The sequence below is a fragment of the Anopheles moucheti genome, chromosome 2 (genome assembly GCF_943734755.1).
Source record: "Anopheles moucheti chromosome 2, idAnoMoucSN_F20_07, whole genome shotgun sequence".
NCBI lineage: Eukaryota > Metazoa > Arthropoda > Insecta > Diptera > Culicidae > Anopheles > Anopheles moucheti.
Window position 1 is genome coordinate 56,892,590 of NC_069140.1, and position 14,918 is coordinate 56,907,507.

The following is a 14,918-nucleotide window of genomic DNA, read 5'->3' on the forward strand; positions in this document are numbered from 1 at the left end:
GTTTATTTGTAGAAGATCGTTTGCTCAACGTCGCTGGTTGCCAGTGACGCATCAGGGCCGCGTAGAATGTTTCGCGTTTTGTCCCATCTTCCCGCCCGGAAACGGTTTCCATCATTGTAGGCCGTGTCGTTGTTGTTCGATGTCGGAAACAATCGGAAGAAATGTTGTTACCGACACGGATAATCCGTGTTCCGTGAAGATTTATGAAGCAGTGGACAGCAAACAAAAGAAAAAAAAGGTTTTCGAAAAAATTGTATGCAGCTTGAGTTGATGGCGCGCGCATTAACTACGATCTGCTGGTACAACCAATGTGACAGCATAACTTTTTGTGCGGTCGTATGAAATCAAGCGGAATGTTTATTCACTTCAGCTATACCCCTCGGATGGAGGGACGGATTTTAGCGCGTTTATGTACATTCTACTTAAATGCAGCGCATTCCACCTGCCGTTACACTGCCCCGGGTGCTCCGTCGCCGGCAATCATAAACCGATTGTATAAAGATGAAGCGAACCGAGTAAACACGCCAGTTGTTTACGCTAGTTGGCGCACCCGATGGGATTTTATTGGCTTGTTTAATTTCGATCGCATAAATGTTCGATCGGATGTACAATTTATTCCCGGCTGAAGAATATGGCGGCGTACTTAAGACATTTAAACTCACGCGAAACTACGATTGGGACAGGGACAGGGTGAGAACAGTTATTACTGATCCATTGTTGAACACGGTAACAATTAGTTAGATTCCAAATTAGTGTAAATAAAGGCATGAAAATAGCAAACTAATTTAAGGGTGTTGCAATATACAAAGTACCAGGCGTCCGCTTTAAAATGTCGATTATTCCATAACATAGCAGCATATGAAATTTCTTACACAAAAATACTCTTTTTAAAAAGGTACTTATTTCATTTTTATCAAACTAAAATGCACAGCTGGGTTTTGATGGCATTAGATGCCTTAAGCGCTAGAAACACTTAGTGAATTAATTTTGGCCATTTATGTATATAACTTAGAAAAAACTCGCATTTTAATAAATTCATTAGAATTTTGGAGCAAAACTCAAAGAAAAATACCAAACTGAATAAATTTTGTATGGAAAAATGTTATGCTTGCTCTTCTACCGAATTATGATGAAAATGAAAATAATTCCTAAATATTATTCCTGGAGGGAATACAAAGTGCAATGGTTTTGGGAGTTGAAGAATTCGTACCGCTGAATATATTGCGCGAACTATTAGATGCATGTAAAACACTCTATTGGTATCCAGATTCCTTGGTAGCTATTAGCTAAAATAAGGTGGAAATCCCCTGATTTTATTCTAGAAGAACATTTCGAACGAAATCGCGATGCGTGATGGAGAGTAAAATTTATTATTTCAACTGTTGGAAAGGTCACACGGTTCACCAAAAGCGAGGTCTTCCGTCATCTGTGCGCGTTTGTTGGTCGGTTCGTTGGTCGGAATGCAGACCGGAAAGTGTGAAGCGCCACGTCATCATAGCTACGATCTGGTGCAGCCTGTGGTTAGAGGGAGGTGAATAGTTGCTGCTGTGTAAAAGCTTCCCATAAATTATGATTCCACACTGAGCAGCGTTGCGAAACAACGAAGTTTGAAAAATCTGCTTGACGAAAACGTGTGAAGATGAGATTCTGAACGTTCCACGATGGGAGGAAATATTAAACATGCTTCCTCAAGGATTTCGTGCGGCATAAATTAGTATGCATAGTATCGCACTTGTTTAGTCAGATTTTTAAAGTTGCTTCGTTAAAATGTAGCATAATAATTTAAAACACACTTTTACACTTATCTACAACAGAGTCCAACAGGCGGGGGAAATTCATTCATGATCGCCAGTTTCCATTGGAATGTCTGGTGTGTTTGTAACGCATTTCTACATTCTTTACGCTATCGAGCGTGCTCATCAAAGATCTTCAAGCCCTCAAAACATTAAACACCGTAAAAGTGTTGTTTATTTTAGTACCTAATGCGTGAGTGTGTGACTCTCACACACGCGTCTTATCTGTGCGTCCTCAGTTCTCTCGTCCGGCTGGGAGAAGATCGAAAGTCTGGCGCTTGTAAGCGGCCCAAAGGCTTAAGTGCAGAGCAAATTGTTGAAAACGTTAAACAGGCGCTCACGGTTCTGAGTGCCGGCACATTATGAGGGATTACTTTCAAGTGTTCTCAGTTGGAACATCAACAAGTCGCTTAATATCCCCCCCTCTGCCTGAACGGATCGAAAGTGTTGACATGTGCTGCTTCAAGCACGAAATGGACGTGGTTGGTTGTTTTGGGAGGCGCGTGCCACACACAACAAATTGTTGCAAACGGCTTTGGCACACATCAACTACGACCGGCAGTGGTTGGCGGTTCGCGTGCACCATCGACATCGAATGAGTCGTGGCAGCGAATGTGTTTTATTGCTCAAATGAAACTTAATCGTCGATCGAAAGGAATGGACCCTTCGGGCGTACTGCAATCATAATAAATTTCCCGTGCTTAGTCCGGGTGTCGGTGTGTGGAAGCAGAACATGTTCGAATGATCGTTTCTGCTTCGAGCTCAATGCCAACGATTTATGGCAGATTTGTTTGATCGTATTTGTAAATGGTACTGTTGTGAATTTAATCGTACGAGAGTTTGTTCGGGGTTGTTAGCATTAATGTATAAAAAAATGTACTCGGAACCCACAGTCCTTGCCCTTGAGCCTTCGTTAGCCTTCTTCGTATTATACGTGTGCGCTTGCGTGTGTTTGTGTGCGACCCCAGGGGAAAAATTAATTAAATACGTGACGCGTTAATGGTTCCATGCTATCCGAAACGCCTGCACCGCCATCTGCATTACCTTTATGCGTTTGGAGAAAGAATCCGCTCAGCATGTTGGTTGGGACGAAGTCGATGTCCGGTGATTCCAACACCGGCACGTCCTGCTCGATGAAGAACACCCGCACCGTTTCGCGCCGATCGTGCTCGGACACGGACATGAAGCGCGAAAAGCTTCGATAGAACTGACTGTGCTCTTCCCATGTCGCCTCAACCGGTTCGGAACCCTGCTCCTCCTCGTCACTCCACATGATTGCGCGCGGTTTCTAGCGGGGTCTGTGCGATTTTGCGATCTTTTTGTTGCGTGTCGGGAAGGACAGCCGGGTGGGGCCGGGGGTGGTGGGGTGAGACAAAACCAAACAAAACGATCGCGCGCGGAAAAGGACACGTGTCCCGTTCGGCCTGTCGGCTGTGTAGTGGAAGGATGCACTGGCAATGCTTGAGATCGCGCGGCGAGCCGTTGGTAACCGATCCAGGCTTTAACGTTCACTGGGCTAGTAAAAAGGATACGTTCATTTTCCACTTGCCACTACCATTGAAATTACAGGCGAAAAGGTAAAAATGGAAACAGACAAAACCAAACAAACTCGCTGACGATTGTTTTAAACGAGTGCCACCATTAAAACCGCCAGCATGCGTCCAGGATGCCGTGACCTTTTGTGTTGAGAACGCATCGCATCCCCAAGTTGGTGTCCAATCTGTACTCACGTACATGTATGTGTGCGTGCGTGTGTATGTATGCGTGGTCGTGGCGGGTGTTGTGTAGTGGGGGGTAAAGGGTGGAGCGATCTCATGTGGAGTGCGGAGCAGCTGTCGAATTTATTACGACTCAGAATCATCGATACCCGAACCGAATTGAATGCGATTTTTTAAAATGGAAAAAACAAAAAAAAACAAAAGGATATGCACAACGTTCTTAAAATATTTTTGGGTTTTTTTTTCGCAAGATACAACAGACAAAGCATGTGCAATGGGAATCGTGTTTTTTCCACTTCGTAGTTTAAGGCTTGAACGAATTGGAAATGCTTTATTAGCTAATGCGCTATTATTTTTTGGACGTGGGCTCTCCACCACTGGAGCTGTCTCTGCTTTTTTGAATGCTTGAATGACAAAACCCCACAAGCGGAATTGTTTCGATCCATTTTACGGTCAGTTATGTAACTGTGACAGTGCAGCGTAATTAAAGCGAACAGCTGCAACCACACAACGGGGACGACACAGTATCCTGGCAGCATGATCGGGCAAAGGGTGGCAACAAATAGTGGTGAAGAGGAGAGGAGAGGGGTGGAGGTGGATAAGAAAAGGGTAAATGCACTTGATTTGCACGGCGAATGCGATACTGGGTCACTTTTGGGCTCCAACTCTAAAAAAAAAGCACAAATCACACCGCACAGATTGCAACAGTTTTCGTACAGCCATTTGCAATCCCCGGGCAGGCAAACGATCACTGTTATCTCCTGCCACAATGTCCCAGGAGAGGAGCTTTTTTATTTTTGTGGAGACACAACAAACAGACACAGATTCGATCGAATACTCCGTGATCGTAGTTTGCAAAATCGGGGACAAATTGTTGCTGCAACACTTCCGGTTTTTTTTTTGCTCATTCATACGCAAATTTTTCACTCGCCCATACAGAGAGCGGCCACAAAATGCCCCTTCTTCCTTTGGAATGGCACACACAAAACGATCACACGAGTTGAATTTTATCCTTTTGCTTGTGACCTTCGCGCGATCAAGGATGGCACGCACCTTGCTCTTAATCACAAGCACACACACACATACACACACACACACACACACACACACACACACACACACACACACACACACTTACACACACACTCACACACGGGCGACAACAAGCGCGGGGTGGTATGGGTAGAGATGGGGTGGCACGGGGTTGTGGGGACGGGTTTTCGGACACGCACTCACTCAAGCTCGAATGCTGGTGGCTGGTGCGCGTGACGGTTACTAAATACGGTTCGATCGACGCTCGGTTCGGGAGTGTGTAGCATTCGCCAAATACACCAGTAACAACAGCAACAACAACAACAAAAAAAACCGCAACCTGAGCCTTCACCGCCCCAAAAAAGCGTGCGCCTGAGCTGAATACTGAACGTCAACTGATAAACGGGTGGCCGGACACGAGATTCTGAAGCATTTTGCAGCATATATCCCGTGCGCGCGGTTCTTCAGCTTCCAGCGGAGCGCGCACCGAACCGATGCCGAAAACATTCGCCCCAGCAAACCCCGCAATCCCTCTTCATCCTCCCCTCCCCAGCAGGCCAGTATGATGATCGTGCGAGCGGATTCGGTATTTTTGAGCGCAATCGGCTATGATGTGCTCTTTTTTCCAAATCCCCCCTTTCTTCCCCTTCCCGGTTCCTTCCCTCCCCTTCTCTCCCCTCACTGCACTGTGGTCGGCCAATCGATGGAAAAGTGTGGGCCAGCGTTGGTGTGCGGTGGAAAAGAACAGTGCGTAAATTTTCTCCTACACGCTCGGCGACGCGATCGAACAGAACGGGAGGAAAAACAATTTTTGGAGGTAATATAAAATGAGACGACCAGAGAACATAGCATAAGCAGGAAATCGAAGGAAAGGCGCAAAAGAGAGAGCGCAACCGAGCGGGACAGCGATAGATAGATACGATCATCGCTTGAAGGGTTCGCAGGATCTGACGGGGATCGACGGTGGCAGGATCGGTTGGGCGGTGGTGGCAAAAAAAAAAACGATGGAACTAACACAAAACATTGACTTCGCCATCCTGTCGTTAACGGTCGGCCAGCAAACACTCACAAACGCTCCAAATGTTACAATGTTCGCAAATGCTAAATAGCTGCTCTTAGGTTTTTTTTAAAAATGAGCCTTTTTTTTTTGGTCGTGGTCCTCGACGAAGGAACGCGAACAAAAAAAAAGCGAAAGAAATAATGTCCGATCGTGCAAAATGTTGTCACCGAAGGGTCGTGCTAGAAACCTCATTCACGAAAATCACGACATGCAGAAGCAGAATTACGGACATGAGGACATTAGGGTTCGCGAGTTTCGTACAACGGGGGTTTTAAGTGTACGTGACAACGGCCCTGCCGCTGGGTATCTATTTCAACACCGGAATAGGGCAAAAAGGAGACCCATTCACTCACGCCACTCAATGACGCCATCGATCGGAAAGCAAGCGGAAACGAATGAATTTGGACGGCAGCAAGCAGTGAGCGTGATGGAACGGTGTACTGTGTTGCAATTTTATGGAAGGCAGCGTGCACCGTGTGCGATACGATTTAGTAATGGGAAAAATGATTCACAGCGCACCGTTTTTTCTTGTACGGATGGAAAACTCTAAACCGCTCACACACCACGTGTCCAGCGGCGGCACGTGTACCAAATTTGTCAAATCGCCTTCGGCATCGGCCGTACCGAATCCCGAATGGTGTGTGCTTTTTTTCCGCTGGTGAAGTCGATCTTTTTCCCGTTTGCCCTTTCTTTACCGTGCTGCAGAGTGTTGGATGGCGCCTGTTGCGTTGTCAGTCCTTTTGACACTCAACTCCACCGCACCCTAGCGGATACATCGACATTCTTCCAAATGGTGTGCGCTGCGTTCCCTGTCTCTGGCTCGGGACGGGGATGGGGGGAGAGCAAACTTATGGTAGAGCAGTTTTTATTTCACCACTTACATTTTGCCGCGATCGGGACAGATTTGCTCCCAGTGACTGCTCGTGAACTGGTGGATCATAAATTTATGCATTTTTATAACAAGACGGGTGCGTGCGCTCGCCCCATGAGCGTTCGGGTGTGTAACGCGCTACACAGTGTAGCAACCACACTCGATGGCTTATATTGACCCCCGGCGGCTGGTGGGGAGCAGCGGTGGAGCGGTGTATGGTAGGAACGACAGTTCCGACGGTTGGCCACGATCGTGCCATCACCGCGCGCGCACCAGTGGTTGACGGTGTATTTTTGGAGCCGATGAAACGGGTGACAACTGCGCAATCCATGCCGCGTGCCATGCCGTGCTCCGGGACACACCGCTCGATCGTTTAACTGTTCCCGCCCTATGCTGCTCAACCGCAACCGGCCCCGGAGGCTGCCCCGTGCAAGGGTGGAGTGAGTGAGCGAGAACTTCCGAAAGAATGCGACCGGAGAACGGTAAAGGTGAAAATGAAAAATGTGCCACAAATACAGCTATGGGTACTGTATGCATGCTGAAATCAGGGACATGTTACCAACCCGAAACGAATGGGAAAAGCCGAATCTTGCAACCCATGCGCTCAGCTACAATAACGGGAGTGAACCTCAGTTGAAGTTGCTGAAAATGTTATCACGTTTTACCCTGTTTACGTTGTCACATTCGAAGCGATGCCACAAAAAAACATGCTCGTTTTAGTACACGGTATGGTGTTAAACTACTGTTGTGACTAAAGAATCTTGAAAGTCAATTTACACGCTCATACCATTGGCAAAACACGCTTAAATTTAACTCAAGCCAAGCTCCAGCTCAACCCAAATATCGGCCTGAGACAGATAAAGCACAAGCCAAACAGTTTGCACAAAACTACGTTTAAACTAATGAACATGAGCGTGTAAACTCGCCTTTAGAAAAGAGTCATTCATATGAGTCTTTGGTGAGGAGTCGTTCAAATCAGAAGTTGACTCTCTAAACATTTATCAATCCTCATAGACTCAAGAATCTCGTCGGACACATGATTTTAGTCCTATTATAGTGTCTTATTTATTATTATAGTGTCCGCCCCAAGGCTACACAAAATAGCTTAAAAGCTATATTACAATTTTCGTAAAGTTTCTAAAGAGCAGGGCAACACTGGACACCAAACTAGGGTAGATCCCATAAGGTTGACATGTATTTGATTCACCACAAAAATCCAGAAAGTAATAATATGGATCAAGTAAAAGTATAGAGAGAAAAGACGATTGAGATGAAGTTAATATATTATTATATAATATATTTGTCTATAATATTCTTACTTCTCAAATAAGAATATTTATACATATGTATAAGCACTGCTAGCATTCGGTTGCGTAGACCGATTGAGCGGATTGTTTTGCTAGTAACTGTACAAAGCATAAAAATAGGCTTAAAATCATATTTCCGAAGAGATTATTCAAACTCTGGGGAATAATGAAGCTTTACAAAATAGAGATTCAACTTTATTCTTCTTCTTCTTTATCGGCACAACAACCTCAAGAGATCGAGGGCGTGCCATTTCTGGCTTACTAAACCTATTTTACCACGTAGCTGGATAGTCAAGTCCTGCGTACGGGAGATAGGTCCGGAAGGGATTTTGATCCGGTCCGGTCGTGTTAAGAGCGGCGTCGCTACCATCATGCCACCGAGCCGCTCTTATTCAGATTCATTAATTCCATTCGAAGATTCTTTCTGATTCATGAACCTAAATCAGATTCACCCAACATTGGTTGGAATCATACTATAAGTCAGTTTTTTTGTATGCATTTTGACGTTTCAAGGCTTATCCGCTTTCAGTTCCCTATACGAATGGTAAGCCATGTTAAGCCTGGCAAAAATGAATTAGATTGCTTTCCTAATGAAAGCTTCGGTCAACTGCTCGACAAATGTGAAAAAAAAAGAATTCTGTTAGCTGATCTGTACAAGGCAAGGCCATGTTTCCCATGTGCTGAAAATGTAAACAATTTTTTTTTATATGAATACAACAAAATCAAGATTATTTTAATATCCAGATTCTTCAATTAATTTTAATTGATTGAATTTTACGTTCATTTTTTAAACTTGAAGTATTTTTTTCTCAAATTGCGGTACCTCAAAAATGATCCCTTATGTCAGCATGTTATGTCCTTTACGAATCGGTACAAAACTACACAGCCCGGCCCGGCATTATATGACAGATACAGGCTGCAAGCTTAAGCTTTCTAATTTATCGTATGATCTACCTCATTAAAAGGACTTAGAAATAATAACGAATTTTTGCACCTCCGATGTATTTGCATTCGGCATGACTTGTATTGTAGAACGTAGAATGAATCAAGTTTCAAATATTTCAAACTCCAATTATTTTCCTCGTATACGAAAAAATAAATAATCATATTACATTCGTACTAAACATCGTACAGTGCACGATACCATCGCTCATTCATCTTTCCCACAGTCGTATGCATGTCGTATTTTGTTTCGGCACCGGGTCGGCATAAATAAATGCAAACGACGATGGCGACAGCCGGTGCCACTCCAGCGGAGAGCATGAAGCGCAAAATAAAAGCGAGAAGAAAAGGATGCACCGGGTCCGTTCGCAGGTCGGTCGGGCGCAAATTAGTAGGTTTAATTAAAATACTATTTGCTGGTGATTTAATTAACATTTTCCGTTTGCCCGTGCGTGGCGATCGGTGGCAACCCACCCCAACGACCACCAGCGAACGGCGTCATTCGTTCCTTTTTGGCGTTTGGTGGTGGCCGGCAGCACCATTCCGAACCGTTGCGATAATAAATGCGATGGCGTTAATGGTATCTGCCGGGCAGGTAGGGCAAGCAGGCACTTCCACAGGATAGTGATCTGCGGATGAAGTGGACTATCTGGACCGCCGGGCAGATGGCATGCTTTAGGGAGTGAGCACTAATTCGTTAAAGTAACGTCTTTATCAACATTGCATCGGGTTGCAATGAATGATTTTGTGCAATTTTGTTGACGTAAGCTCAGCTAAAATTGGACTGGTAGTGAATCGTTAGTTTGCTAAGTGCAGCTTTTCAAAAACGAGCTAGGATGTAATGGATTAAATCAATGCTCGTCGTAGATTGACTAGCTTTTCTTTGTTTTGTTTGGAAAAACAAAGAATGTTACACTGGGTTGACGCCACCCATCACACGGTTGACGATTATAACACTGTCATTTAACTGTTGTATTACTAGCATTGAAAACATGTTAGGATGATGTGAAGATAGGCAAGAATGAAATATATTTCCTGTGTTATTTCGGCCAACGGACAGATGCATCTCATTAATAGACTGCAAACAAATAGGAGCATGTACTAAACATCGATAGAACAAATGGGAAAGTAGAAAGCAACAAGACAGTCTACTCTTGATTGATTAATAACAGTTTCGTCGAACAAAGTATAAGATAAGACTAAGACGACTCTATGCTAGGTAGGTTTTATGTATTCTAGAAGTAAATTTGTCCCAATTAAAATTTAGTTTTTAGTATAAATATTACCACAGGTACTTCATATCAATATTGTAATGTATTTTTGAAAAACATTATGCTCCGATAATAATCGGGAGATATAGAGAAATTTTGCAACGGAACATTTAACTCTGGTTGCTGGCAATATTTTGATGCAAAAACAATGTACCGATTGCTTAAATTAAATTTAATGTACAAAATCATTCGCGACACTTCGTTCGTGTTGGCGTGCAGTAGCAGCAGCTACGATGATTTATTACCGAAGCAATGACCTTCACAGCTGTCTCGATACATCACGGTATCCATCGTTGGTGACAGACCAAGCGAAAGATACGAACGTAATAATCAACAGCTTTGACAGTAGCCAGGCGTCTCCATTAACGTTACCTGTTGCGTACGGGAGTCGCCGTCGCCGGGACATCATGGGCTAACAATCTGAGTTGGACGCGCGAATGGCCGCCTGATGAATGGCCAGTCCGAATGTTTCAAGGTCACTTTTGTGACACATTCACACTTTATTCCTCCTGCGCTGGTTCACTGCAGCTGGCTTAACCGCTTCGTACTTTTACTTTCCCTGACTTACGTAAGGGTGTTTATCCCTTACGCTTTATACCCATTACGGGCGTTATTTATCACACAAATGCCATACCGGTTGGATTATCCCAAAGTGTTATATGAAGTGAAAATGGAATGCTACGACGGTTGATGTTCATACAGCTGTTATACTCGGCGTTCGCGATGATTAATAATAAAATGTGTTGATATAGTAGGTTTTTTGTTGCAATCGACAAGATGTGCGCTTATCTCGGGCGTTATTTATAACGTACGTGTCCTTTCAGGAGATATGAAATACAAAGGGGACGATTTAATACACGACAAATTTTGCTCGTTGGTGATGAATGAGGCATTTTTTGTGCTGCTGCTGGTCGTTGTTTGAGCTACTCTTGATAAATTAAACATTAGCACAAGTTTGTTTAAAATCATTTCAACCATTATTAAACGTTCAAGGCGAGAACTCTTCTACATGATCGTTGTAGTGTTGAACAAACAGTTCTGTTAATATACAATATCGCGGCGATCCTGCTCAGCAGTAAGAAATTGTATCAGAGCACGATCGAGGATGACGGGTAAAACATGCCGTTTCCACATATATTTCACCTCATCCATGGCAACATCTACGATCTTCCATCATCTACCATCAGTGCGTGTCATAATTTCTGCGATTCGAGAAATGTCCGGCGCAACATCGGCATTCTACATCTCTTGGGACCCCGGGGTGTATTGTGCCCGAGCGGGCGAATGAAGATGCCCGTTGATATGCTGACCGTTTGTGGGTTTCGCATTTGCCGCTGAAAAAAAAGACACACACACACACACACACGCAGTGCTAACTCTTTTCGTGGCAGCTGCAGACGAACTTTTATAGTCCCAGGCAACTGAAAACGGCCAACCGAACACTGCTGGACTGTATCCGGAGCGGATATTTATATCTCCGCCGGCGTCGGTGCGATCTCGACCGTTCCGAACGACGGTGTCCCCAACTCGTGATAAATCCCCGGCCATGCCGTCCGTTTGTGCCCCTCCGTACCGCGCTTCCCCCGTGACGGTTGAGCCTTTGCTACGGCGCTTGGCCTCGCGCTCGGAAGCTGTGAAGTGCGAGACGGTGCCAAAGGGTGTCGATTGAAAAGGTACTTTCTATCGTTTGCGTGATTACTCTTCTACGTCCACTTATCCGTGCGGTTTTTGTTTTTTTTTTCCCGTTTGTTCAACGGAGAGGAACCGTACATCACGGATGTGTCATGGTATCCTTAGGGTAGCGTTTTAAGCGTACCACCGTCCGGACATGCCGCAGGTCGATCGTGGGGTAAACGTTCTTCGAGCACACCTGTTGGCGATGGCACGATCTTGGCCAGATCTTGCGCTACTCAAACAACCTTCCAAGTACGTATGCGCAGAGAGTTTCATTTCAACCTCTCGGCGAATCATGATGGGAAAGTTTCGTTAAAATTCAATGATGAATCAAGCATGGTATCGATTTTCTGTATGAACAATAGTTAGTGAGATCGTGTGGACAACTTTAGCAATGTTACTGTGAAGATTCGTTGGAGAGACACCGAACCAGTAATACGACACCAACACGTTTAAAATAGCTTTTCCGTCCTGTTGGTCGGATTGGAAGGGTGGTTTGGTGTTTACCTTACAGCACCAGGGCAACTCCTTCGCGTGCAGTATCTGATTTTCTTTTTGCAATGATTTGGAAAGCAAATAAGCAAGCATCCTGCTGTCTGTCGATAGCGCTTACAAGCGTCACTTTGATTAAAGTATAAAAATTAAACGGAAACGATGATCCAACTGGTACGATTAAAGCATCGCGTCGAACACATTGGAGCTGTCTGTGGTATTATCTTCCGAATCGGGGTGTTTTTTTTTGCTGTTGTTTTTTTTTCTTCGTTTCGTTCTAGATGGAAATGTTTGATGTGTAACCGGACGACCGGAACGTGATGCCAGTTGGCCGTTAGATAAATAATCTGGGAAATGAAAAAGGCAGCCCCGTAACGCTGGAGCGGATGTGACCGGGAGGCCAAACCAAGCTTTATCGGCTATATCATTACGGGTCCGAAACCGTGTTAAATATCTGATCAGACGCGGCATCTGTATCCGTCGGTCTAGCAAAAGTTTTTGCATAGCCCGGTGCAAACAGAGCAGAACAAGCAGTCGTATTTTGTGTGTTCTTCCGCTTCGCCACGATCGCGCGTAGGGATCTCGTTCGCCTGCAAACGATATGCGATGCAGCGTGGTGTTACGTAAGCGTTCCAACAAACAGCAGATGTGTCGTTGCTTCAATCGACCGGTCCCCCCGTTCGCGTGGAAAAAACGTGGAAAATGAAGTATAAATTGTACTCCCAGCGCTTGTTTGCCACGGATGCGATGATCCTCGCCGCCGCAACGACGACTAGCGTCGGGCGAATGATGATGACTGGTCTCTGTTTCCTGCTTGTGTCGGCTTATAATCCACCTACTCCGACCTAACGAGTGTTTCAAACGACAGCGCAGAGCTAACGCTGCCCCAACGACAAATGGCGACAGTTATGCGAATTGATGTTCCTGCCCGGGTGCTGTTTACTTAAAGGAACGAACAATCATAAAGATACCGGGTGCCCGTGGGTGTAAAATGTAACGTCCGCCACACCGTGGAATCGTTTCGTTCGGCGTAATGGAATGTGACATGTTTGTTTCCGGAGCGGTTTGGACCGGAACGGCCAAACGTTTGCCTGCTGGCGCAGCGACATATTTGCCTCCGCATGGATTTTGATGAGCGTTCCCATTAATATGTTGGCATGCTCCGTTGTTCGTTGGATCGCGTTGTTTTTACTTTGTTCTATCATAAATACTGTTCGTAGGCAGAAGATATCTGCGGTTCCATCATCGGTACGTGAGCCGTGAAAGTTTGTTGAAAACGATCAACAAAGTCGTCGTGTTTGAGTTTTTTTGTTGTTGCGATTTTTCAATTAAAAATTCACCGCTTAATGCTGTCCACAGATAAAAATTTTCCAACTATGCTGTAGTGATTTGTAGTGGTTGAAGTGTTAGGAAATGGTAGGCGAATCTTCATGAATTAACATCACCTTTTCCTTGCTAGCCGTCAATCACAGAGTGCATAAATCTTTCGCTAGCACATCAGAACCGAGGGGAAATGTATATCAAGCTGCAGTCACCGTGTGACTCCTGTTGGAAACGAAGGAAACCATTTAAATTCCTCACAGTCCGATCGTTATTCAATGTGTGCAAGATGGTCACCTTCCGTCCGGTGGATCGGAACGCGCAGCAACCTCCCAGCAGCCAACCGGGCACGTGCTCGCGATCGGCACCAGCTGTGTCGCTTGATCGTTCGTTACCGCAAAGCAGGGGGGCTAGACATGTTGCTCCTACACCCCTTTCGAACCGGATGCCACCCTCGGTATCTCGGTGCTGCCGGGTTTAGATGAATGATCGACAGGATCGGTATATAGCACGGTGCCAAGCGTACCCGAGCGTCATTAAGTGGCCGGTTTACAATGTGTCATCCGACCGTGTGTCCGCGTGCGCATGGACATACCCGCCACCATTGAAACGAAACCGATGTGTCATGGTTTGATTGACGTGGCGTTAAGTCGTCGCATATCGTATATTGACGGGATTGTAAATAAATACCGCTGATAGACGGACATGAACGACATCGTAAATACACGACAAATGATGTGGTCTAGCAGGCCACACTTTACAGCAGCTCTAGTGATACGAGTGATGAGTTGCTCCATTATCATTCACCTACCTGTTACTGGTCCACCGGTCTGTGGGATATTCAGACGATCGAGCTTGAAGACGTGGAAGCGGTTGGCCGATAGAGCTGTTCCGTTCAGGTGGTTATCGTGTTCGGTTGTTCCGTTGCCGTTGGTTGCACTGCTGCTGGTAGTGGTGGTGGACAATTGCTGCACACTGTTGAGCGTTGAAACGCTGTCGTGCTTGCCGTTCACTAATCGCTCCCGAACCTGGCGAAAAGACAAAAGTCCGTTCAATGGGCAATCTCAAGCTGACATTCTTTCGACAGACTTACAAGGAACTCTTCACTCGCGGTCTGTTGAATGTATTGCTTGGACTTGGAAACGGATGATGAGACCTGCTCGATGTAGGACTCCTGATGCTGGTAGCTGTGGTTTTCGGAAGTTGCCGAGGAAGTAGTTTTGCTGCTGGAGCTGGTAGCACTTTTCGTAACCTGCTCCTCGACGTTGTCGACGGCCTGTGAATGGAGAGCGGATTGAGTTTAGAAAAAAAAAAGGCAAGACGGAAGCCGTGATATGTACAAGCATACAAGTAAATGGGGTCATTCCTTCGAATGCAACCGTCGCATTCTCTCGCTACATTGACACAGTCCACCCTACGAAATGGGGATACGGTCCAG

General features: G+C 45.4%; 1 protein-coding gene across 5 annotated transcripts in view; it reads right to left on the minus strand.

Annotated features, from left to right (window-relative positions):
- LOC128299112 (filamin-A) overlaps positions 1–14,918 on the minus strand; it is a 44,632-nt gene that overhangs the window by 7,250 nt on the left and 22,464 nt on the right. For 4 of the 5 annotated variants that reach the window (XM_053034978.1, XM_053034979.1, XM_053034977.1 and 1 more), the window contains 2 exons: positions 14,574–14,756; positions 14,292–14,508 (listed from right to left, as the gene is read on the minus strand). In XM_053034978.1, coding sequence (XP_052890938.1) covers positions 14,292–14,508; positions 14,574–14,756 — 400 coding nt within the window. Of the gene's footprint in view, positions 1–2,837; positions 3,233–14,291; positions 14,509–14,573; positions 14,757–14,918 lie in introns of those variants that run through there. The other variant, XM_053034981.1, reaches the window with a different exon arrangement.